Below are 27,590 nucleotides of genomic sequence, written 5' to 3' on the forward strand. Positions count from 1 at the left end.
TAGATCTCAGTACTCAAAAACAACACAGGCTGAAGCTTCAGCTTCCAGGAAGGCAGAGGATGACAGGGGGCTCTATCCTTCCAGCAAATTTTAAGAAAGGAATTGCCAATTTACTGTGAGGAAGACTTTTGTTGATTTGGGAAATCCTGGATTAAGTCTCTGCTTTAAGTCACATTTCATGTCTGTGAATTTGGGCAAATGCTCAAACTTTCTGCCCTTTGTTTTAGAGAGGTAATGCTTCTCCCTGGGTGATAAGAGCATAGACACAAGGGGATTGTGGCCTTCTACTCAGCCCACAAGCCCTGCCCAAGGTTTCTTTGAGATATTACTGATCCCCAAGGAGCAGTTTAGAAGAGAAGGATATACTGCAAACCCACACCTAGGTAACTGAGATCCAGATACAGCAACTACAAACTTCCATGGTGTAATCTCTGGCCCAAAAATCAGGCTGGCTCATCTAAGCTTAGCTCAGCATCTCACTGCAGCCCTTCCCTTGTAATGGGGAACAGGCCAGGCAGATGCAGCCAAAGCCAGTACACACAATAGAAAACACAGTAATAAAATACACTCACATTTTTCCATTCTGATTTTTACTGTACACATTACCTAAACAGACTCCAATCAAAACAAAAGAATAAACAATAAATAAAAAAGTAATGCCATAAATCAGCACCAAAAAAAAAAAAAATTGCAGCTTGTGAAAAACAGAACTAAGAATGCAATGAATAAAAATCTGAGTTCCAGCATGATATTCTGAGACTTTCCCTTCCTCTGCCCATTTCCCAAAGGATCTAATAGAGATCAAAGAGGTACAGGAAAGGGTAATAAGGCTCATCAGACACATGGAATGGTGTCTGCGTGAGGAGAGAGCCAAGAGAACGGGACTCTCCACCCTGGGAAAGGAGCACACACACAGAGGTACTGTAAAATGATGAGGGGCCTGAGGAAGGGGACCAGCAAAATTTCTTTCTACTTCTTATCACACAAAGTCAAAGGGCTCCCAATGAAATTATCAGGTTTCAAGCAAACAAAAAGATTCCTTTATATGGTGTGTAATTAAAATCACAGAACTCACAGCAACAAGAGGCCCTCAAAGCCAGAGGAGAGAAGAGTTCTAAAAAGGAAATTAGGCAACTCCACAGAGGACTGGCCCATGGAGAGCCTTAAACACAGTGCTCCAGATACAGCATCCAGACCCATGGACTCTAAATCAATGCCTGGCACACGTCCAGCAGCCACAGTAAGGAAAGATAACCCTGTCCTGACCCCACTGCCATTCTTCTCTTCTCTGTAAGCACCCAGTAATGACCATGGTGAGAGCACTGAGTTAGCTGGATCCTGGTTTGATATGGTGCTCCCACAGTGTTCTCCTGTTTTGTTAAATATACTAACAGCAGTTCAACAGACAAATCCTAACTTCAAGTAAAACAAATTCTTTGTTGGGTTGTTTTATTCCCTTGAAGAAGCATCGTGCAAAAATTCCTCTACTTACATTAATGCACAGCACTAGACCAAATGCATGAACAAATGCCCTCTGGCTGGAAAGCTATCCATCACCTCCCATGAATGAAGGAATTTCACTTTCCATAGTGAGTAATTCCATGATGGAGATACCACTCAGGACCACAGGCAGGGCCATGACAGTGAATCCACAGTGTGCCAGCCAAGATGAGCAAGGAATGCTGATCATCACAGACTGATCAGAAAGACCAGCATTAGACATTTAGACCACAGAGCAGGTGACAGCTTCCCAAAATGAAAATTCCTGATGCTTTTGCCAAAAACATTTGTATTGTGAAATTCCTGATGCCTTTACCAAAAACATTTGTATTGTAAAATTCCTGATGCCTTTACCAAAAACATTTGTATTGTAAAATTCCTGATGCCTTTACCAAAAACATTTGTATTGTAAACAACTCATCTGCTGAAATGAATGTTTGACATAATTAACGGTGGAGAGACAGGGGACAAGAGGGAGAACAACAACAAATTAACTGAGTTTACTGCCAGAAAATAAAAAAAAATATCTCTGCTTCCAACTTTCTATCTCTGCTGCAGTGATAGAAGGTGCTGTCATGAGATTAGGCAGAGATTATGGTAAATGTAATTAAATCAGATAATACCAAAATACTCCAAGAGACCCCCAGGCCATAATTTTTACACCAGCTTGGTCTCTGCAGAAATTCCTACATGGCCTTGAAGGAACTGTGTGTGTAACACTGGTGTATGAGGTGATAAAGCTGTGTTTTATGGAAGGATATAAAGGTAATGTTCCATCTTCCTTCCATCTCTAACTGATAATTACTCTTTCCCTGAATTTTATTGTGAACAATCAGTGGAAAAGTTTCTTGTCAAGCTTTTCCTGCTAATTTTCCTCTTTGGAGTAACACACCCAGAGGGCTTGTTGGCATCTTTCACAGATTAAATGGCACAGTACTTTATTCCATACTTTTTACACTAGCACAACCAAAGTGCAACCACAGTTAGTTTCAAAGTAATAATTTTATGTTTAATATCTCCTTATGCCAGAGCTGATTTGCAAAACCAAGGGATTTCACAGGTCACAAAAGAAGGGATTTGAGCAGACTTCAGCCCCAAGCCTGAGCAGAGGATCTACAGCAAACATGCTGCAAACCAAAGCTTTAAACAGAGGGAACAACTGCATTACCCACATGGCAAAAAAATGATAATTTTTTAAGACAACCTAACTTTTAGAAAGGAGGTGAAAAAAAAAGGAAATCAAAACAGCCACCACAGCATATTCCAGTTGGAAATTATCATTTAAACCACTCCATGATCAGCTGTGGCAGGCAATGAGAACTCATGAGGCAAAGCTGGGTGCCACCAGATGCTGTGAGACCTGTCAGACCTGGAAAGCAAACACTCAACAGCAGCATTCCAACAGCCCAAGCACAAACCTCGCCTTTCTCAGCTTACTTTGGCCAATTTCTGAATTTTAACACGGATGTTTGGGAATGTGGAATGCATTTTACAAGAGTCCCTTCTGCACTGCAGTTTCCTGGATATTCACATTCTGGAAATTGCTTAAAAGAATAGAAACAGAAAATCTGCATTTCAAAGATCAAGAGAGGAAAGTGTGTTCCAGCCTTTCCAAGCCAAGTAGAAGATTAAGTTTTCTAATGCACTCATTGGAAAAGAATATTGGGATAACTGCATTAGAAATGTGAAAGAGGATTTAATACTCTACTTTAGATTAAGTTGAAGATTAAGTTTCTAGTCAGGAAAGAATCTGTTCATCTTGGAAAGCATACAGGGAGGATGGGAGAAGCATTACACATGCTAGCAGATTATATTTTTTTTAGACTTTTTAACCAAATATTAAATCTCAACAGCTACTTCATATTAAAAAAATCAAAGTAACCCTTATCACACAACCTAAACCATCCACATAAAGTCACACTTGATGAGATTGGTGTCCTTATTTTGAGCAACTGATTGCTTGTATCAGCCTGTGAGCATTTAAAGCCAAGTAACTTAGTCCTGAGAGTCTGCTGTACCTCCCTTAATAAATGCTGTGATTACCAAGCTCACAGAGGAAACAGGGACCAGCTTGGAAAGCATCAGTCATTAATGAGGTAGGTAGATACAGCTGAGTCCTTTACTCCTGAGAACAGCCTAGAAGTTTCCAAAAAGATGTCAAAAAATGTGCCTGGAAGTCAAAGTGTAAGAGGGAAATTGTTCAATTAGATTTGCTATCCTGGGAAATACCTGCAATAATCTCGGTATCATCCATCTTCAGGTGTTGTGGTTGGGGTTTTTTTTTTTATTTCCTGGGTGACTGAACTACTGTTCTGTGCCAAACTAACCCAGATTTACTGCAGGGAAAATGACCTTGCAAGCCATTAGGGTTTGTTCCTGTTTCTCAGCTGCTGTTAATTCTCTGACAGTGGTTTACAGGGCTTTCAGAGAAAGCCAATGGACACGGGCACGCTGCTGCTTCAAACGCTGCTTTAATGAGACTGCCAGGAACTGTGAATAGAAAGGCAGTCCTGTGAGGCAAAGGGAATGAACAGAGACTCCTGTGAGTCAGCTCTGGGACACACAGGCTGCACCTACAAATTGGGGATTTCCAATTAGCAACACAGGGAACAGAAGAGGCTGATGTACAATGAAGTGACTGCAACTGCAGGGCTTAAACGCAATTCCCATTAATGAGAGAGAAAAACCTTCTCCCTCTGCACACGAATGAATAAGCCATCAGCATCTTTCAGAAGATGGGGAAAAAAGAAACCCAAAACCAGTCATTAACTTCTCCTCCTGATTCTTGTTTTGCACAGCACCATTCTTTGTCCCAGGCACAGTTTCCACAAAAATGGATTTTCATGAACTAAATCAAAGTCTAAAGAATCTTTAAAAGACTAAATAATCTTTGCTAGGAAAAAAAAAAAAAAAACACCACTAAACAAGCTAGAACATGTTAAGTCATCATCAGCTAAGGAAAGTAACATCAGACTCAGTCTTGTCCCTTTTTTCTGACATTCAGTGCACATGAAGGCAAACTACTTCAGTTTATTTGCTGCTTACTGAAATAAACAGGGCCTCTTGGTACTGTCAATATAAGGAGAAATTATTTACTTTCCTCTTCCTTCTAGGAAGTACTTAAAAAGAGGGAGAGAGGTGTTTTTCTGCACGGCAAGAGAAGTGCTATCCAGAACAGTGGCTGAAACAGATCCAACAAAGGGTGTCAAATTTAAAACCAACCCTCTCCTATTCAAACAACTGCATGCACAAGTGCCTACTTTTCCAGCCACAGGGAAGCCAAGAGTGAGATCAGCTGTGGCTCCATGCCACCCCAAGCACCAGAGCAGAGCAGGCTCCTGGCTTCTGCCTGGCTCTCCATGCTCTCTCCTCCTCAAACCTGGGCAGAGAGCACAGGAAAATCAGTATATTAGCTATAGGGCAGAGGAGAGCTGAACCCCCAAGATGAGGCGGGGGGTTTTGACCTCATGGAGAGATGAGGTTAAAAAGAAACTGGGCTTTGCAGCCCACAGAGCAGAAACCCATGCAGAGGGGAGGAGGAGATAAGCAAAGAGAGTGAGTGCTGAAAGCATCCAGAGCGACCTCACCCCCATGCTGGGCAGAAGACTGAACTGGAGAGTTGGGAGGAGAGGGGAGCACAGGGAGGACACAACAGGCAGTACAAGGACACAGATCAGGGCCCTTGAATGGCTTGGCAAGGACTTAGGGGGCAGGAGAACAGGAGGGACCTTGGGAGTGAGACAAAGTAGCTCTTGAGGGAAACAGCAAGATCCAAAAGGCAAAGCCTGAGGAGCAAAAACCAGAACAATTACATGGCTAAGGAAAAGCATGGCTAACAAAAGAATAGACAAGGACAGGCTGCAGCAGGTGAGGCAGGGCAACTAACTGGGGAGAGAGGAAGGAAAGGGCTGCCAGAAGAAGCTGGGCTGGGTTCATTCCTCTGCAAGTCTGGAAGGGACATCATATCATTGTGCCTCCTCAGTCTGCACATATCTAAAGGAAGAGGTCCCTCACCTCTCAAGACTGACTCCTACAGAGCACAGTCTCCTGCTGCCTGCAGACAGTCTGCCTGCTCAACCAGCACATGTCCATGAAGTAAATACAAAGGTGAATCCAACTCAACATCCATGTGGCTCCCCACTATAAAATTTTTGGCTAATCACTTTGCTTGTTCTGAACAGTAAGGAAGTTACACATGCAGAAACTATGCCAAAAGTACTTTAGAAGATTGCAGACCTATGTGACAAACTGCAAGGAAATACCAGCACTTGGTGGTGTGTACACAGAGGAATTACTGAGAAGTTGTAAATCTGTCTCAGAGCAGGACTTGAATAACACGAAGTAAATAGGGCATGGGGCATTGCTCTGGACCAGGAAAAAACAAAATATCAAATAGTTTCTCATTAACTGATCACCATCCATTCTGGGCAACAACTCCAGCAGGGTTTGTGCAAAAAAGAAAAAGCCATGTGATAGTGTAATTAAAGACTGTCACAATAAAAACACACAAGGAGGCCAAAATTATAGCAGATCTTTCTTATCTGGCTAGTGCATATTTTGCAGCACAATGAGGTCTAAACAAGCCCCTTTTTCTGCATTCATGCAACCTTAGTCATCACCATATCAAAGCAGTGCTGCTCTTAACTGAACTGCAGTCTGCAAGACATGAGTTCGTTACTTGTACTGAAACAGCACTTGATGATTTCAAAAAATAAGACACATAATGGCACAAGCATGCCTAAGAGAGAATCCTTGGCTTGGTTTCTCTTTTGGGAGGGGGACAGAAGACAACCAGCACATGACACAAATGGAAGTAGAAAAGCAGCATGCATTACTGTGCCTCATCTTCCAGCACATGCCATGGGAACAGAGAGATGTAATTATTTCCCCAAGATTACACAAGGGTTCTCTGGAAGACAGTTCCAGGGCAGAGCATGTAACTCCTTGGCTGAATCCATGGCTGTAAGCACAGGGGCACCCACAACTCACACGTTTCCAGACTAGCAGAGCCTTCTGGTGGCCTCAGGTGCCATCTGTGCATGACAATAAATATTGTCACTGACTGCAGGGGAATTCCTGGCCTTCAGAAGGATTCACTCAGCATTTCCTACACAGACTGTACAGACACAGCAGCAGAGAGAGCTATTGCTCAAACTCACAATGGAAAAGCCATCTGAAGAACTGAGTTCAGAGAAGAACAAACCACAGGCCAAATCCACCTCTGCAATCCACCTCCCCAGAGGCAGCCAAACTTCATTCATAACTTAAGCTTACTAAACAGCAAGAATGACAGAGCCTCAGCAAACCTGCTAGAATTAAAAATCTTGCAACACCCCAGAAGCAGCATCCCACAGATCCTAGGATAGCAATGACACTTACCTAATCTGCCATCTTTCAGCACACACTGTGCCTCCCCAGACCTTGGCACTCAGGGCCCTGCTTGCCTTTTGGAACAAACCTGTGTTGTTCAATTCTCAATTCAATTTTAAATATAAATTAAGGGAAAAAAAAAAGAAAGAAAACAGCCTATAGCCAGTGACAATGCAGCACTTCCTTTCCTCTGCTTTCACACAGAGGGAATTAATACCAACCTTTGCTCAGAGCATCACAGACTAGGAGCTGGATCCTTTATTTGTAACATCTTGCAACCCTGAGGACATCACCAGTGATAGAGGAAGGAAAAAGCCTGGGCTGGCCCTAATGCTCCAGATTACTCGTTTTGTTTTCCTAAAGAAGAAAAGCATTTGGACTGCCAGGCTCCCAGATGTTGCAGTAAGGTAGAAAAATCATAAAGAAAGGCTTCATAAAAGCAAGCCTGTTCTCCTAACATCAATGGCTGGCCTTGTCAGGCTTGCATTTTGCAAGCTCCCATGTGAAAACAATTCTGGTGTGAGCAGTTCGTTAGCATAACAATCTGCTCCTGGGTGAAAAACAACTTGCACCTGTATAAACTGGTTTTAGATAGAAAAATGACAACTATCTCTCACAAACAACTTTTCCTGCACGTACACACGGAGGGTTTGAGTGACCAATCAATACAGGGTGACAACCTGTTACACACCAATAAGTAACTGGCATGAAAGCTACTGAGCAATGGGAGTCACACACAAGGCCTGTAAAACTCTATAAAAAGGAGTTATGTGAATAAACAGGGGTTTTTTTCCACCATGAAGGAAATGGAGTCCATGTGATTTATTCCCACGCCCAGACCTTTTTCACCACAGACAACCCCAAACTGCCCTCAAATTTCTCCAACAGCTTTTGCACTGGTGTTTGCAAAGTCCTCTAACACTTCCTTGCTATTTTGCTGTTGCATGCCAAGGAACTTTCAGGCCAGAGACAAGTACCCAGGTTTCCTGCCTCATTTTAGTCAGGGGCAAACACACAACAAACAATAGTTACCTCCCTGCTGCTTTTCTCAGACACACATTGCTTTTTGCTGCTGTGCTTTGTATATGAAAGCGACCACCACTGACCTCCAGGGTGGGTAAGTGCAACTGGGAATAACTCATCAAAATTTAAGGAAGTTGTACCAAAATTTAAGGAAGTTGTACCCCATCTAACAGAAAGTGTTTTCCTCTCACTTTTATAACCCAGGCAGTTTCGTACCCACACTTTCCTATTAAACATTTTCCAACAAATTCAAGAAAAGGTGGAGCTTGCACACATGAAAGCCCACATCTGGGAAAGCGTTCACACTGTTCTGTCTTTATCAGTTACAAATCTAGAACATAGCATTGCCCTGTGTGGCGTGGGAAAGGAACAGAAATTCAGCTGACACTTCTGCTTTTTGAACAGTAATTTCATGTTTAAGCAGAAATGTGCTATACTATCATATCAGTCAAAAAAGAAAAAATATTAAAATCATTGCTGCATATAGGATTGGAAATGGAAGCAGGCAGGGAGGAAAAGCCAAGCAATTGCTGCACAGCCCCACAGTGTGTGTGCCAGTGCCTTCCCTCATGCTGAAGGACAGCATCTGTTTCAGCTCAACCCCTGACCATGCACACTGCACAGGGACTCAGGGAAGATAAGTTATGACCTCAACATATTTTTCCTCATAGTCTATCAAACTTAGGGCCAGCACAGACATCCCTGGAATGCACCACATTCTGCAGAGCATTTCCATCTTCCCTTGCTACTGTAAGAGGGAACAACAGCACCACCAGTTTAGTCATCAGATCCCATTTATCCCTGCTACAGCCTTTAGGATTTCATTGGATTTTGGATCAATGGCGTTTTGGGCCTGGTTCCCACAATGCCAATGAGTAGTGAGCTCTCACACTCTTACACACACAACACAGATTTAAAGTGATGCTGTGGGCACAGCTCCAGGTACACCTGCTTTTTATTTAACCTGGCAAAAAATTAATAAAATACATAAATAAAAACCTACAAAAAACATCATGCAACTCTTCATACACATGGAAAATAACAGCATTAATTCCAGTCTATGGTCCATTCCAAGGGAAGAGTCTCACCACCAGCAGACACCATAAAAACGAGCTTCTAGGACACCAAAGAGAAACAGAGATTTCAGTTTCAAAAGTATGCAAGCTGTTGTGGGCTGGACCACATTTAGCAACACAGAGTGAGGCACACAGAACATGGCATAACCAAAACCAATTAAGAAAAGAAAAAAAAAAGGTAAAGAAAAAAAAAAGGTAAAAAAAATAGATCCCAGTTTTCAGTGGCTTCAACAAATCATGAAAAAGAGAATGAGTGATGTTTGCCACTGACAGTGATTTTCAACAGGACACAGACCACACCAGAGTGAAGGCACTGAGGCCTTACCCCAAACTCAAGTACAAGCCTGACATGAAAGTTCCTGTCTGTCCTTCCCCATTTATATCATATGGAAATGCACACACACTCACAAGCCTTCTTCAGGTTTTAAAACTCAGGGAGGTGGATCAAACCCACAAGAGATTCTAGTTAGCTCATCTCAGTAGCATATGCCAGCATTCCCCAAAATTGCAATAAATAGTGGTGATAAAACCTACAACTTCCTCCAGACTAACTCATTCCTTACTCCTAAAGGCAACTGGGACTGCAACCCACATATTCACTGGATGGCTGAAGATAAGAGTAAGTGACAATAAAGAACAAAAATATCTCTGCACCAAAAATTTACATAACTAGCTCCAGTTACTGCTAATTAGACCAATTCCCTTAATTCTTCCATTATATCTTCTTGCATTTTTCAGCTCTAGTAAGAAGAGGTATAATAAATTATTATTAAATAGAAACCTACTTGATCACATTACAGGTACTTAAAAGTACAGATTAGCGCCCTCTACTTTATTCTAATGAAAACCTTACAACTAGTAATCTGGTAGGCTAAATAAGACACCTGAAGCTACTTCACTGTGCCAAGTCTGTCCACCAATTTTGGAGCCTCTGAAATATTTAAAGCTTTTTCCCCCCATCCTTTTGCTATGCAAGAAGACCTACACAAGTCAGACATATGTGAATTACAAGGCAAAATTGCATAATGAATCTTACACATTCAACAGCAACTTCATCTTTTCTTTTTTCTTCTATAGCAAGGATTTTTTTTTTAATACAGAATATATTTTAATAGAGAAACTGTATTGAGTTCTTCCTGTTTCACATAATGTGACAACAGCACAACTCTCACAGGCACGCTTCCCTCTCAGCCACTGGGACCAAGCCAGCTCCACTCTGGGCATCCCACAGCCAACTCTCACACAGCAAGCCATTGCAAGTGTGCTGTACACAGTCAGTCACTTGAGAAGAGAGCAGCTGAGCAGCTCACACCACCATGAGAGCCCCTTTTCAAACAGAAAGCAGCTCTGTACGCGCAGGCCTTGGTTTGCCATGTGCACAAATCCTTCACAACACTTGAAGAGGCAGCTGCCAAAAAGCAAATGCCAATTGGCAGCGTGGAGGAGCTCGCTCTGGAGCCATCCCACGTGCACAGGCTCTCCAGCTCAGCTTCTGCAGCCTCCCCTGAAGAGGCTGGCAGGCCAGGGGCTTTCCCTTTGCGCAAGAAAGGGATGTTCCCAAAAGCGGGGGCAGAGGGAGGGTGTCTGGAAAAAATACAAAGCAAAGGAGGGGAGAAAGGAGCACAAAAAAACAGGAGTGAAAGAAACAAGGAACAAGATGATGGAACAAGACAGAAGATATTTTTTATATTAACCTCCTGCCCCCTGTTGTGGGCATCAGTCTCTCCCTAGTAGCAAACACCACGACAAAAGGAAATGGCCTCAAGACATGCCAGGGAAGTTTAAAATTAGATATTAGGAACATTTTCTTCACTGAAAGGGTTGTCAACAACAGACTGCCCAAGGAAGCAGTGGAGTCACTATCACTGAAGGTATTTAAAAGATATTTGTGGGATTCACATTCTCTGAACCTGAGAGAAGCAATGAGAGAAGCAGAGAAAAGAACGATCAACACAATTTTTCTCTCATTCACTGCTCCTGTGTTGTGCCAAAGTAGCATGCAATATTGAGATTGTTTACCCAAAGTGATGGTGTTTTGTTTCCTTGGCCTATCAGGGTCTTATAGATGGATAATGAGATGACTGGCTCTCACAATTAAAGATCACTATTGTGTGAATATTAAGAAAAGCTTTAGTGCTGTACAGTTATGTTATTGTAGTTTAGATGCCCTCTGTTCTCCCCACAGTTCCCTTTCCCCCTGTATTGTTGCCATCAGACAGCCTGGGCTGTCCAGGACAGGTACAAAGCTGCACAGGTGTCCCTGGCGTGGGGCAGTGGGGAATGAAAAGCTTGGGGGTGCTCAGGGGGGCAGCATGGCAACACCTGACCTCCAATCCAGTTACAAGAAAGGATTTTCCACTGATAAATGGCACAGAAGAGCTGAGTGACAGACTTTGGGAGGGGCCAGGGCTGGCTGATGCAACCCCAGGGGTATAAAAGACTGGGCATCCATCTAGAACACAAACTGGCCATGTGGTGTGCACAAGGGGCAGTTCCCAGTGCTGCAGCCTTTTCCTTATGTAGTCCTTTTATTGTATTTCTGTTAAGGTATAATAAACCCTTTTAAATGTTCAAAGTGAGCAGTTGTTTCTCACAAGGGCCAAGCGCAAGTGCAGACTGTCAGTCAGCAGTCAGTCACGAGATTCTGTGCAGTTGAGTGAAGTTGGGTGCTTGGGCAAATTCAGGTGTAATTTAATATAGTGTGATATAGTATAGTAATATAGTATAATAAAGTAATTAATCAGCTTCTTAATTCAGCCTTGGTTGGGTTTCAGGGTATCCCTGGTGGGCTGCTACAGGTCCAGATAGCACAGTTCTGCTCAGCACAGCCCGAATTCCCAAACAGCTCCCAGCCACAGGCTACCTTAGCAAGTTTAGGTGATATCAGATCTTTTGTGATTATCAGCTCATTTTGTGATTTCAGCTCTTTGCTAGCTAAGGGCCTTTGGCAGACACAGGGAGAGAGAGGAGACTGCTGTGTGAGGTTCCACAGGGGTGTCTTTATTGAGATCTTCTGCAAGGTTCTCAGGGAGAGCTCTTCTACCAAACTAGGCAAAAGTAGCCCTTTATATAGGTTTCAGGGGTTTTAGGAATTGTCCAATCATAAGGGTCAAAGGAAAGTGACCTATAGTCTTACAGAGAGATAAGCAAGAGTCTGGAGGCAGAAAAAGGGGCTTCCTAGGTCCAGTCATCATAACTCAGCATTTCCTATCTTAGTCTGCTGACCACCAGAGAGGCCTTGCAGGCCCTGTGCCTGTTACACCTTCTGATATCCATGGAGTCAGATGCATCATTCTCTCCCCATCATGGGGGCTGCCCTGATTTCTGATAGATATTCTCCTCCTTTCTCCCTTAACCCTCCTTCCACCTCCTCCCGGTAACACAAGCACAACTGTTGTATTCATATTGTTATTATCATATTTCTAGAGTCCCATACCTTCAGGGTGGCTTTCTCACAAGCAGCTCTTCACAGCAGTGTTGCTCCTACTGCTTCATCAGGGCTCCTCCAAGGCTCTCCCTGACCAGCCAGCCCACCCCCTTTTATCCCAGTTATCTTCATTAGCCACAGCTGCTGCCCAATTAACGACATCACAGCTGCAGCCCATTTAGAACAACTAGGACTGGGGCAAGGCCACTTATACAATACATATATTTAACCAGGACTCCTACTATAAACACCCACAGCAATTTCAGGACAAAAAGGGCTAACACAAGGTGAAGGGAGCAGGGGTGGGCAGCAATACCTGTGGATGGCCCAGATGGCCCTGCTGGGCACGGGCAGGCTGGGCTGCTGGCGGGGCCCGGGCGGGTGGCAGGAGCTCCAGGCGCCGCGCTGGGCACAGCGATGCTGCTGCTGCTGCTGCTTCCCGTTCTCCCGGCCGGACAGCGATGAGCCCCACGGAGCGGGCACGGGAGGCCGCGAGGGCCTCTGGGGAATGGCCCCGTTCCTCCTGAGAAAAGGCAGGGAAAGGGAAAGAAAAGGATGTGAGGACTTGTATTCTTGGCACTTTTACTCATCCAAAGGTTGAACGCTGTGAAATGGGCACAACATGGTATCTAAGTGTTAAAAACGAGAGCAGTATCCCAGTACTAAAGTGATTTCAGGTTTTATTATAAGAAAAAGAAAGGCCTAAAGCAAGGGGGCCCAGGCTGAGCAGGAGCGCTCCTGTCGAGGATGTTGCAGCACTGGTGCTAGGGATGTCTCCGATGACCCCAACGTGGCACAAATTCAGTGGGTCAGAAGCCCCTTTTTATCCTGTTTTTTGTCCCTTTGGATTGGTTTCTTTTTGGATCCTTCATTTGCATGAAGGTTTAAGGCACTGGATTGGCCCATTACAGTTCTGTCCAGGCTGGCTCGTTTCACTTGGGGGGTGCTGCACTTTACTGATGTGTGTTATGGTACATTGAGAACCGTATTTCTTATAACTACTCTTTAAACCCCTTTTACAATATAACAACCAAACTAACAGTACATGCTTAACAATTATCAACTATTTTACTGTCACAGACATATTTTATGAAAAATCCTTTCCTTAGGATTTTTTCTCCTGAGAAGCTGAGAAGCCTCAGGAACAAAATGTAAACAATGGTTATCTGCTGCTGTGGAATGCAACAGGTGCATCTATGATTGGTCTCATGGGGTTGTTTCTAATTAATGGCCAATCACAGCCCAGCTGTCTCAGACTCTCTGGTCAGTCACAGGATTTTGTTATCATTCCATTCCACTCCTTTCAAGCCTTCTGATGAAATCCTTTCTTCTATTCTTTTAGTATAGTTTTAGTATCATATATATCATAAAATAATAAATCAGCTTTCTGAAACTCGGAGTCAGATCCTCATCTCTTCTCTCGTCCTGGGACCCCAGCACATTACAACAGTTTCTAACCTATTTTTTACAAATCTACAACAGACAATACTGCTTTAATCCATTAAAAAAGCCTTTGTGTGCTGAGAGGACAGTATTTATTAGTTCCTTACAAGAGCTAGAGATTTGACAGCAAGAGAAGATAAGCACTCCTGTATCAAGCTGTTCTCTGGACCTCTGTTAAGATGGGAAGCACTGTGGTGTCACTCCTAATTTTTTGCTCCAGAAAACAAATGATGTTCCACCACTTTTAAACAAAAAACAAATCTGGAGAGATTGGAAGAAGCAGAGGAGTTTTCAGCGGCACATAGAAGGGTGTTTGTTTTCTGCTGCCCCTTAAAGTCAAATGCAATCATAAAATCTTGAGCATCACAAAGAGGTAAATGCACAATACATGCAGCCAGAGGAGATAACAAAATACAGCACATCTGGACTAAAGAGCTTCATTCCTACAAGCTAAATAGTGCCACATCTGGGCAACTGGCCACCACTGAAACAAAAGAACAGCTTGAAGAGACACCCTGGAATTGGGGCTATGGAAGGGGGAGACTGAGGAAAGGAGGGAGGAGGAAGGCACAGATTTTCCTGCAGTTAATTAACAGTTGTGTTCCCTTTAGCCAGGCAGCTCCTGAAACAGCCTGTCAGGGTGTAAATACAAGTGTTAACAAGCAAGCTGGCTGTCAGCCCCCCAGAAATCTCCCTGGCTCTTTGCCCACCAGTCACACCATTAGGATCAACTTATCCAGTGAAAAGAGGAGGAATCCCCTGCCTGCTGATTGCCAGCGCTGCCACAGGGCAGGTCTGAAACTGGTCTGTCCCCATGAGGGCCTGGAGAAAGGGCCACAAAGGGAGGGAAGCCAGGATGCTCCTGAGAGTCCCCCTTCTCCTCCCTGCAGCTGCTGCCCTCACCTTGTGCCAGCTCTGTTCATTTAATTCACTGCAGAAACACAAATTCAGTGTCCTTTTTATAACCCAGATGCACACAAGCTCATGTAGGGTGTGACAGGTTCCAGGGCTGGTGGGCAACACCAGTGAAAACACAAAAAAATTATATGAGAAGCAAGAACTCCCATTCTCAGGAGCACTGAGCTCTCATATACACTCATAGATCTGCACCAAGGATGTTTTGGGAAAAAAACAGATAAAACCTATATGTAATGGTTATTATAAAAATTTTCTAATAAACCAGGACTTCTGACTCTGAATGGAGATGGAAAACAGCACAGTTATTTGTGACACTAAGTGGGTGAGGGTTACAAACTTCAAAGTATTTTATTTTTCTCCACTGACTTCTGAGAGCTGCTAATTATTCCAACCAGAATTGGATGGGTATTTTCCCTCTTTTTCCATTCTGAAAGGATGGATAAAAAAATATCAAACCTGGTTTTACTACTAAACATTATGTAACATTTCTAAACACAAAGCATTGTGCCAGAATAATCAAGCAGACATTGTGAATGGAAGGAGTTAAACCGGAGAAACTTCAGGATGTTGATGCTTCAGTCAGAACTCCCACACTAAAAATAAATGTTAGTCTTGCCAGGGTGAATTCAGCATTTCAGGGGTCAGTTCTTCACATCTGGTCGATTTACCCAACAAAAGTAGTCAGGCAGCAAAAGAGTAACAAAAAATTTAAAATAAAAATAAATTAAAAAAATAAAAAAAAACACCACCACAAAACACAGAATGCAATTGTGGGTCCCCTCCAAATTTGTCAAATATCCATCTAATTCAGCAGGGCAAGTCCATCTCCCCCCAGTGTTGCATACCATAATAATACATATTTTAGACTAACAGGTGAAAACACCTGAAAAGCACCATAAGCATAACAAGTTACTTACAATTTGAGTCCATTGTAGGAGAGGGAAAAGAAGTCATAAACCAAGCACACACCAAACACAGTGACTCCAGTTTCTTTCACCAGCATTGCACACGTCCCAAGGAATAAACTAAGCAGCAAAAAGAATGGGGAGGCAGTGGGAGGGAAATGTTCCCCAACATAAAGCTGATCCACACTCCTGAAAAACAGAATTGACATGAAATATCTTAACTTCTCTGCTATTTTCATGTTTCCTACAGTCACACAAATACTGAGACACTTGTCCTTAATGCCTTAAGATGGCTGACACAAACATGTCAAGACATGAACAATCTAAAATGAGAAAAGGCTTAGCCACAGGACAGGAAGGGAAGATGAAAATATGGGGAGCTGCTGCAATTCTTGGTGCACAAGAGGTGAAACAAAGACAAGCAGAAAAATAAAGTAGACTTGAAACAGTCAGGGGAAGGCAAAGTACGGAAAAGGCAGGAAAACACCTGCTTTCTGTCATGTGGAACACACATGCTTAATTCTCCTTCTGGGACAAAAGGCACTAGGCAAGCAAAAATTCCTCCATCCCACCCACAGTCCCCTGAGTTAGAGATGTGTCCTAATCACTAACAGACTGGGCAGCAAGCCCCTGTCACATGGGAGAAGGCAGGAAAGGACTGAAATCAAACAGGCAGATTCCTGTGGGGTCACTGTGCTTCACACCTTCTGAAGCAAACAGCACAGTGGGTTTGCAGCAGACAGCCCCACAGGGACATCAGCAGTTTCTCCCTGTGGCTGTGATGACATGGTGCTATTTCTGAATGCAAACAATGTTATTTCAAACTGCAAATAATGCAAAAGGTGCAGAAACCCCATCCAAGGCAACTATTTCTGTATCTACACTGGTTCAGTTCCAGTTTTAGAACACAGAGCAGCAAGCAGTGCCAAGTTTTCACCTGAAAAGGATGACTAATGATCTAGACACACTCCTTAACTCTCTCAGACCAGGTGTTCCAGAGTCCCACAGTCACAGCACGCATTTGAAAGGCAGGCATGTGTCTGCCTGCTCTTCACTCTACACACAATTTGCCTTCCATTGAAAACATTTCTTTACCATTTTTACAAGCCCTCCTCTGCTGTATGGTCAGCAGTGAAGAGGGATTGTCAATGTTGACTCCTGGTTCAGCGGTTTTTTGTTCTCATAAGTATCACCATGGCTGCAAGCAGGGGCCAGGACACTTCCACACAGCAGAGCTGTGGGAAGCACCTCTGCCAAGAGCCATGAAACACTGACAGCTGCCTCTGGTCCTCTCCTCAAAATAAAGAATCTTATGATGTTACCACGTACCTATTATAGGAGAGAAAAGCCAACAGAAAGAGTAGACAGGCCAGGACGTCTGCTCTGCCTACTATACCTGTTACCTGAAAGGAAAGGAGACACACAGGTGTAAAAACACATCTAAAAAAGTAAAACACTCATTGACTGCCTCAATAATCCATGCTCAAAGCTACTATTTTAAGTTTTTGATCTTTCAAAAGTGTTATCCCCCCTCAGAATACCAAAATGCTATTTGGACAGTATAGTGGCACAGATACATTTTATGGAAAATCCTTTCCTTAGGATTTTTTTCTCCTGAGAAGCTGAGAAGCCTCAGGAACAAAATGCAAACAATGGTTATCTGCTGCTGTGGAATGCAACAGGTGCATCTGGGATTGGTCTCATGTGGTTGTTTCTAATTAATGGCCACTCACAGTCAGCTGGCTCAGACCATCTCAATCAGTCACAAGATTTTATTATAATCCCTTTTCTATTCCTTGCTAGCCTCCTGATGAAATCCTTCCTTCTATTCTTTTAGTATAGTTTTAATATAATATATACATCATAAAATAATAAATCAGCCTTCTGAAAACACAGAATCAGATCCTTGTCTCTTCCCTCTTCCTGGAATCCCTGAGAACACCACCACAGCGTAGGGTAAGCTCAGTTTTGTCTGCTGCATTTCTAGCTTGGCAAAACAAATGATAAGCCAACAAATGATAAAACAAATGGTAAGCCAACAGTAAACTCATTCCTTACTTAATAAAATATTAATTAAGCTATACAGAAAATGCCAAATTTAAGGATTTGTTTTAATTTTGTATAATGGGCTTAGATGAGAAATGCATCCAACTCCCAGTACTGAAATTTGTTAAAGAAAATTACTTACTATGTAAGTAACATTGGAATGAACTTTATCACCTAAAAGGGATGGGACAGAATTTATAGAATTTATTCCTCCTGAACAATCTGAGCTTGCAAGAGTTTTTTCCTACACATTAATGAACAAAATCTTTTTATAAAAGAGGGAATACTGAAGAAGAATAGATAAACACTCTTTTTTACAGTTATTTCAATATTCTACTGCATAAGGATCTAAAAATCACCATAAAGCAAATAAAAGGCCCTTTGAAATCTCGCCCCTTTTGAGATTACATAATTAAGTTATATTCAGAGCTCTGGCATTTATTTTAACCTTTTAAAGTTCTGACCCAGACAAAAATAAATTCCAAGAGGGCCTCATCTAAAACCTCCCTTAAAATATAAAGCTGTATTATCAAAAGGAGCCTAGCTGATTAGTTCACACAACACAGCACAGGGAGTAACTCCAAAGCTTGTGGCTTTTTGTTATTAAGGTAATCTCTCCTCAAAAGTTCTCAGCCACAGGAGCTGTTTGCCTCCCCCATTTACAAAGGCTTGCAATGAGAGCAGTGAAGTCAGTGTTGTCTCAGCTAATGAGGGCTTTTCTTTTTTGCAGTGTGGAGAGCTGGACATTACCATTCTTTCTCCAAGACAGCAAGACTCCTTTTAGCTATACAAGTGTCTCCTAGTGCTAACAGACTGCAGTTTTGGAATGATTACATCTTTAAATGTTTCCTTATAACAAACAGAAAAATTCCCAATATGAGCTGTTGTTCTGTCAACTTATGCTGGTGTTCGTGAACAACTCTTTTTCTGAAAAGGATTCTCCTAGCTTTCCATTGAAATAAATATAAATTAATCCATGAGCCACAACACTTCTGTGTGAGAGAGTTCCTCCAGAATACACAGAAATGCTGCCTTCACTTTTCCTCCCTAAAACGGGTGGCTATAGGAGATGACTGAAGGCATGCAACAATATCCCAGCAGGAGAGCACAGCCTCACTGAGCTCTTTGGTTTCAGAAAACTCCTGACTGTCCATTTATTCCCAGCAGGGCTGATTAGGACCACCATTTAGAATTCAGTTCCAGAGCACAAAGACTGCAAGTATGAATGTGCTTTTTTCCTTAATGACTCCTACAAATTATTTTAAATAGAGCACATTCCCACCTTTGCTCCCCCACAGCAAAAAAATCACAAGTACAACATTCTGCATGACTCAGAGGTTTCCTTAAAGAAATAAATTAGAATTCTGAAGAATTAATTTATTTTTGGGTTTGGTGGCACATACTTACAGCCTCGGTGTGAATGGGGTGCACAGCGAAGAAGAGCGCCGTGACAAAAGCAAGGCGACAGTCCTTGAACACAGCTTTGTCACACGTGTACATCAGCACAAGAGTCACCAGGCAGTGTAAAATTACATTCACTGCATGGAAATACAAGGGGTTCATGCCAGCCAGCAGTATGTTTAACCTGTAAGGAAACAAAACAAAGCCACTGCTAGATTTGGGAGATGTTCTAACAGCAAGGCAGCTTTCAAACACTCTAAATTATGCCTTTTGCCCCATTTGCAGCCATCTAATGTTAGTGCTATTAAACTAATTACTGCAAACTGCTCTAAACTTTGGTTTATTTGATTAAAGAGAAACCATTTCCCCTATTTTTATATTCTGTGGTTGTGTTTGGCAGCGTTTTTGACAGAGGTGGGGAGTGCTGTGCCCTCCCAGCAGAGTTCACTGCAGTGAGCCCACGCCTGTGCTGCCCTAGCAGCAAATCACCCTGGCCAGCATCGTGGCACTTGTCCCATTTCCCTGCTGGCACCTTCTGTGCTTCTGCTGGCCACGTGGCAGCTTTACAACATGGCTAGTTATTTTCTGCTCTAGAAGAGATTCTTTTGCCCAGGAGCAGCCAAGACAAGGACTTGGTAAGGTGCTGGAGCATCTGCTTAGCATAACAGGGGCATTTAGTCCCATTTAACTTTCAAAACAGTGTCACACACTGAAGGTTAAGCCTTTGTTTAAGTGCTTTACTGGCATAAAGAAGCTTGTCTAATAGTTCACATCATTTTTATAAGGATATTGATGGCAAAGATAAGTTAGCTAACATCACCCTAGACTCAGTGAGACAATTAGGGTTCATTATTTGTGCCCATCATAAAAAAAAATAAAATGTAACAAGCTGTTATGACATTTGTTTGACAGCATGTACTAAAACATTCTTCTAGTTACTGTTTTTTACAGCCAGCTTGCTTAACAGCTGCTGACAAGCCTTGCCTTACACACAGTTGAAGATATTCTCTTAAATATTAACAACATCTGTACATTTGGACAAATATATATATATATGTATGTATGTATGTATATACACAAATATACACACATACACATGGTGCCTATCTAAGGAAGACTCCATATATGAACAAGAAATCTGGAAAAATGTCTAACTAATGTTGAGGGATTTTTTTTTTCTAAACAAAAGACAAGATAACCAGTGAAAAGAAGACTCAATCTAAATATTTTACATGCAATTGTAAATATGCTATGGGGTCAATAATCCTGCCTGTTGTTACTAAAAGACTCCAGGACTCCCATGACAAACATGATGTGACAGCAAGGCCACTGAGCTGTTGCTACTATAAAAAAACACCTTAGGTGTTTCTGTGAGACAGAGGAGGTGTGAAGAGGTCTGTGAGAGCCAGACAACCTTTTTTTTATATATATAAATAACTCTCTACATTTCTTATTCATAAGCCAGGATGTGCTAGCTGTCCTGGGTTCAATTTTCCAGGCCAACCCACTTTTGCCAGACCAAGAGTCTTACTTGTGCATTCCTGCTGTGCTCCTACTGGAGTGTTTGAGGAGGCAACAGATGAAACCCAGAGAGTTTGTGAAAAAGTGAGATTTTGGCATGACTTGACCTTTCCCTTTGAAGTATGGGTTGATGTAGTTACATTTTGACAAGACATCTGTCTGTGTGATTCAAGAATACACAAAGAGTTTGGAGGTTTTTCTTTTTTTATCCCATTTCTCCTGCAAGCCACTTCAGGGCAGCAACATCCATCACTTTCCCTTATTTCTACCAGCCCTGAATGACAACCCACAACAAATGGCAGTAACACACACCCAGCCAGGGCTTCAGCTGCAAATACACTGCAGCAGCAGCAGGAGCCCCCAGGGCAGAACCTTGTTTCCAGCACAGGGCTGAGGGGAACAAGGGGCAGCACGGGGCCACCCTGCCCTAAAGGAGCCACAGTTCACCCCAAGACACCTGGAGATGTGCACAAGGACAGGGACCCTCTGCAGGAGACATTCTTTATACAAATGAATCATTTCTGGATGTACATCAGCTGAAGCAGAGTCCACTGGTCCCCCTCCAATGCCAAAGTGTGATCTGGGACACTGATTTCTGGAGAAAGTAGGTGCAGGCAGGCAAGGACAGGTGCTCAGGATATCAGGTGACATTAACTCATGCACCAAAAGGGGAGAAATTCTCACTTAGTTGTGAGAACCAATCACTAAACTCATGACATCTGGCAATACTCTTGAAAATTCTATCACCATTCTCCATGGATCATATCTGATCACTTCCCATCCTGCAGAACAGGCCTGCTGGCAGGAGAGGCAGAACTTTAGAGGTAAGGGATCTTCCATCCCCATCAGGTCCCCTATCCCAAAGGTGGGGTGAGTCCTTCACACCCCTTCTTAGGGTGAACAACCAAGTCAATGAGGCTTGTAAGCTGAGAGTTACCTGATGTAAATTATTGAAAACAGCTCTGTAAAAGCAACAGCCTTGCAGCCTGGCTGCTCCCCTGCGTGTTCTTTAAATAAATAAAAAACAACAGAACAAAATACAAACATAATACCATGCTGATCAGGTAACTCTTTCACTAAACAGCAAAATCAGCCTGCAAGTGTGTTTTAAATACCATCTTTGGTGGTCCATGAACACTAAACATGAGCGTGTGCAGGTGCTATATTCACACCAGTGCTTTTTGCTGCTAAAGCTCTTTGTCATAAGGAATTAGGCCACATGGCAACGAAGGAAACATTCTTCAGTCCTGAAACAATCCCAGCAGAACGATGTTGAAATGTTACCAGTGGTTAAATTTATTGTATGTCAAAAATCTGGGTCTTCAAACAGCTTTAATCCAAGTCACAAGAACTCTGCAGAGCTGCCCAGCTCACACAGCCATGGGGGAAAAAAGGCAGCCTGCTATGGAATGCCAAATTTGCTCCACTGCAGGGGAACTGGGGAGCAACTTCTGGGCAAGGGAGCCAAGAAGGGGATGGGTAAATAAAAAAATTACTTCTCTCCTCTTAATCTTTAATGCCCTAACAGAGCGAGCCAGTCTTGTTTACTGGCAGCAGCATGCAGCAATTATACACAGCAGACTGTTCAGCAAACAAAGGAAGTAAAACAGAGATATGAATCTCAAAATTAAGGAAGATCTGGTCTTTCTCCAACATAATGTTCATAAACAGAAGTTCTAGCAAGCAAAAACTGTACTACACTGGAGGGAGGTGGTGCTGTCCATGTATTTCCATACTTATACTGCCCCAAAAATGGGGAAAATCATATCATGCAGCCATTTCTGTGTGAAGATCATAACCTCTGCCTGAGCTACAGCACAACTTGTAAGACACATCTTCTAAAGAGATTCCATCCTCCACTGAAAGTGGGTATTACTTTGCATAAACTCTGCCATATTTAACACACAATTTGAACAGGAAAAGATCATCACAGGAAACTCAATCCATCCTTATGTATGGAATTAATTGATATAAATCTGCATGTGAGCTTTCCTTATAAAAACTGTGGGGGTTTTATGAGGTATGGGATGCTGTGAGACTTTCCATTAAGTGTTGCTTCCACATCTTGTGGCCTTGGTAGAGCACACATGGAGGAGAGGAGGTGCTCTGGGCTGTATGAACAGGAGCCCCTCAAAAGAGAGACGTGTTTGCAAACAGCATCCTCAAGATCTGGGGCTGAACACAGCAAGTGTTAACACTGCTAGGAACAGAGACCCCAAAAGAGGAGATCCAACCATCTCAGACATGGAGGTCGTTCCTCAGAGGAGCCACCCACTAAACACTTGGAGCAGAGTTTTTACTGCTTTGGCATCTCTGCTGGAAGAGTCCCTGTACGCAAAGATTCTGCCAAACCTCCTGCAAAATGGCAAAGGGCAGTTCAAATGCAAAGACCCTCAGAAGACCCAGGGAAAGGAGGAGAAGAGCACTGAAGATACACCATAGTGAGGTCTCTCAGTACTAGGTGACACTGACAGGTATCTTCTAATAGAGCTGACCAGCACCATCCCTGCCACCACCAAAACAAAAAACCGAGTACAGAAATCTCAGCATGATCACATGTCCCAGCAGGGCAGACAGGCTGCACTGAAACACGTATTCAAGCCAAGATCAGCACTGTTTTTGTGGTTTTTGTGCCCAAGTGTTGCAGCAAGTGTGGCTCAGCATGTCACACCCAAGGCACAGCACTGCCCAAAATACACACTCATGCAGGAGGCACACCAAAATAAGAAATCCCTTGATTTTTTAAGGCTGATGGATGTTTTCCAGGAACAATGGAATACCTCGTTTGTTTTGCCACATGTAGCAGTTTTTCTACCCTTCCTCCACCATCCACTCTCAGAAAAGGAATTGCACAGCTCCACTCCCAGAGAGAGAGACCTCCACAGGCAGCAGCCTTCTCTTGGAGGTTCACTGAATAGAGACTGTACAACAGCTCTCCAGAAGAAAGCAAATCATCCTTATAACCTCCATCAGTACCATCAGATGTCCTGCAGAGAAGTTGTCAGGGACACATCAATTCTGGGTAAGCAATTCCCACAGAGAGGGCCTGGAAATGGAGTGGGACTCTGTGGCTTCATCCTCAGAGACTCAGAGAGGTCTAGAGCAAGAGCACAGGCTCACAGACAAATTCCATATATACCAAATTATGGTATGTAATCACCAGCACCTCCACCCCAGCTCTAATATAGTGCTTTGCTTTTCATTCACTTGTACACATGAAGATTCATTCAACTTTTTTTAAGGCCTCTTATGATTTAATAATATTGTATACCATAATTGGAGAGTTTCTCTTTTTATAGACTTTGTTATTATCCCTGGGCAGTTCTTGTTTAGTTTAATCTGTTTTATTATTTTCAGAAGACTAACAATGAAACACAACATGTTATGAAACAGAAATGCACTGGATAATAACGGTAATTTGTTATAGCAAGTAACACTTAATGGAAAGTCTCACAGCCTCACATACCTCATAAAACCCTCACAGTTTTTATAAGGAAAGCTCACATGCAGATTTATATCAATTAATTCCATACATAAGGATGGATTAAGTTTCCTGTGATGATCTTTTCCTGTTCAAATTGTGTGTTAAATATGGCAAAGTTTATGCAAAGCAATACCCACTTTGAGTGCATGGTGGAATCTCCTTATGCATGCACTTTGTGCCAGGAAAATGAGCATTTGCACTCCAAAAGAGGTGCAGCTGCATCTGTGGCAATCATGGTTAAGGCTCTATATGGAAACAGCTCACAGATTAATGGAAAACCTGTAGCAGCAAACAGAATAAACCCCTTTGCACTGGTGTTCCTGCAGTGACCAGTTCCCACCACAAAGTGCAAGAGCACTTGGTGCTGATTTGTGCTGATAATCCTTCCACAGTACAGTACAATGCCTGAGAATTAAATGGACAATACGGCTTAAAAGGCTTGGTCCTTGGTTTGCTGTGATGGCCGTGGGTGACAAGGCAGAGGCTGCATCAATTCCCACCCACAGGCACGGCCTCAGAGCACAGCAGCCATCACTTACAGAGCAGAGAGAAGGGCAGGCATTCAGAGCAGCTTATTGCCTTCCAGCAGGGGCAGGGAAAGAAACAAGAAACCACAATTAGACTGGGAAGAAGCAGCACCTTGAAGGTGGCCAATGTGCCAGGGCAGAATTTTCTGGTAAAACCACAGCAAGTGTGATTTGATGATCATTCCTGTGTTGCAAATAACAAAAGCACCACTCACACAGCTTTAGGTTTGTACCCACAAGGGGCCTTGGTAAACCAAGTAGAAGAAGAGAAATACAGAAGAAAGTAAATCATTCTTATGATGGGCCTTGGTAAACTATGACAAGAAAAAAATCCAGATGATGGCAAGCAACAGAATTACAAACCAGGTGTTACTTTATCTAGAGAGTGAACAAAATGCAGTTTGTCTTAAAAAATATTCTTAAGTAGCACCTCAGCAAGAACTGAGAAAATGAACATCTCATGAATCACTTCAGCAGCCATCCATCAAAGTATTGAGAGAAAAAGGGATGAGACATGATCAAAAAGCAAGCTAAGACAGTCACTCATCAAGAAGAGAAAGCAATAGAAACCAAAATCTAGTATGAAGTTATTAGTCCTAAAGACAGTATTTCAAACTGGATGTAACAGTTCTTCACCAAATATGAAGTAAGTTTGAAATAAGCTGAACACCATGAAGGAAATGCCATTCTAACTTACCAAGAAGCAAAGAAAAAAGGTTAAAAAAAACGTATAGTGAGTGAAAAGAGAACACCCTTTTTTTCTTTTCCCTTTCTTTCTTTAAGACTGTGAGACAATAAAGAGAAAGCCCAGGAAAGCAGTGAGAAACAGAGAGAGGAAATACAGAGAAATGCCTTTAGGTAACCAGCAGCAGGCAGAGTGCTTTATTTTCATGGACTCTAAAGAGTATTGACAAGGATGCTCCTGTGGGCAAGAAGGCTGGTCGAAAGCTGAGACTGTTAGGTAAAAGATGGGCAGAGAAAATTCATGGTGACACTGGTGCAAGAGGAACAGAATGCCCAATGAGAGAAAATCTCCAGGAATTGTTGGTGTTAAATAGAGACAAGACACCACTGAAGCAAGCAGCAAAGATAAGCATGACTGCATCCACCTCAGCCAAGTCGTTCAGGAGAATTAGAGAGCTCCTTCTCTCATAAAAGGCTTTAAATTCAAGAGATAGGGAAATTTCATTCAGGGCTGACAAATGTGAAGGCAGACTCCTTCATGCTTTGTATACACCTCTCCTGCTGGGCAAACCCTCACCTCTGCAAGCAGCATGACAGCAAGGATCCCAGCCAGGTCTGCACCCCATCCCTGGGCAGGGAGCCTCCCTCACCCTCCACAGGAGCCCTGTGCTCCTTCCAGGGAGTGCAAGCAACCCCAGAGAAACAGCTCAAACTTCAGACCACAAACATCAGGCACCTGCTACAAAAATCACATTTGTGAGGGGCTTCTTTGTGCACCTGAAACTGGGGGGAAAGCCAAAGCTTTGAGGTACCAAGCTTTGGAAGACACCTAAAATCACAGCAAGGCATTCTGCTCTGGGTCAAAAGAAATCCTTATGTGCTTAGAGATGTATCTGTATATTCCAGTTATAATACAAGCAGTTTTACAAAAGTATCTGCTTTTCTTCACCAAGCCCACCTCATCCAGTGTGGCTACACCAGCACTACATCAATTTCATGGCAGGTATCACAGCAGCAGTGTGGAGAGTGACTGCCACAGCATGAGTAGAAATAGTAGACTAAGCTGTACAAGAGAAATACTGACACAATCTTAAACATTGTGATGTTCAGAGTGAAGAAAATACTTGTGCACTGTGTATTTAACCTGACACATTATAGCTCCACTATATTACCCTGCACTGCCAAGCTGTAATATAGCATTAAATCAATAACAAAGAAAATGTAAGGTCTTTTTTTCTTCCCCAGGTTGTTTTGGTTCTCTTAAGCTCCCTGTCCTTGAAACTTATGCCACTGATACAGCTGAAGAAACAGAAGATCAGCTGTAAACAACCAGATAGATCAGGAGGCTGACAGTGAGTTATAGAATCAGTTCTCTCTTTGGCTATGTATTTACCTCTAACCCAAGCTCACATTCACTTAAGGCTTTGATCCAAAGCCACTGGAGCCTCACATGAGGCTCTCAATGCCAACCCAGCATACTGAGCTGCTGCTCAAGGGCCCTATTTACTTCCCAGGCAGGTACACACCCAAGCCATCAGTGGCTACAGGCTTGGTGGGCAGACCTGGAAGGTTCCCCATGCTGCACTCAGCCCCTGAGCACAGCCCGGACTTTTTAATTCCTCTTTTTCCTCATTTCTTCCCAGCTAGAGTACTAGTAGGATGGCTCTCTGCACAAACTGTGTGTTTTCTTGTCTTTTCCAATTCCCTTTTGCAGCTTACTCCCCCTCCAGCCCCTCTCCTCCAAGGAGTGCAGGGGACACTCTGACACTCCCCACAGAGCCAGGCACATTCCCAGTGAACATCTCTCACCTCCTTTGAGGAGGTATCTGCTGTGCTTCCCTGCCATGCCATCCCTCCCAAGCCTTTGTCACAGCCATGTGTCCTAGATGTGTCACCACCTTCTTCTTCTGTCCCTGGTGGGCTGTTCCTTGAGACATCCCTCACCAGCAGCTGCCTTGGCACCACCACCGAGGCTGAGCACACAGGCCTTCACTTCCCAGCCACCTGCAAACCAGGAGCCTCATATCTGATTAAATGTCTTACCATCTTGCCATACAGGGGATTTGAAAGGTTTCACTTTCACCATTTTCTATCACTGTGTACCTTCACTGTGCTGCTGACTGCACCAAACCTTCATCACCTGTGTTCCTGGGTTGGAGAATCTATCTAAATGGGGATTTGGCAGACAGAAAGAGAAAGGAAGAAGGGAGACAGCACTGAGGATTGCACCTTCTGCTTCAGCAGCTGAGAAACATTTCTGCAAAA

The 27,590-nt window shown here is 43.0% G+C and overlaps 1 protein-coding gene across 3 annotated transcripts in view; it reads right to left on the minus strand.

The window, feature by feature from the left end:
* TMTC1 (transmembrane O-mannosyltransferase targeting cadherins 1) overlaps positions 1-27,590 on the minus strand; it is a 166,458-nt gene that overhangs the window by 112,196 nt on the left and 26,672 nt on the right. For all 3 annotated transcript variants that reach the window (XM_064737429.1, XM_064737419.1, XM_064737413.1), the window contains 4 exons: positions 19,116-19,293; positions 16,992-17,065; positions 15,675-15,851; positions 12,713-12,919 (listed from right to left, as the gene is read on the minus strand). In XM_064737429.1, coding sequence (XP_064593499.1) covers positions 12,713-12,919; positions 15,675-15,851; positions 16,992-17,065; positions 19,116-19,293 — 636 coding nt within the window. The remainder of the gene's footprint in view (positions 1-12,712; positions 12,920-15,674; positions 15,852-16,991; positions 17,066-19,115; positions 19,294-27,590) is intronic.

Source organism: Zonotrichia leucophrys, chromosome 1A (assembly GCF_028769735.1).
Source record: "Zonotrichia leucophrys gambelii isolate GWCS_2022_RI chromosome 1A, RI_Zleu_2.0, whole genome shotgun sequence".
Lineage (NCBI taxonomy): Eukaryota > Metazoa > Chordata > Aves > Passeriformes > Passerellidae > Zonotrichia > Zonotrichia leucophrys.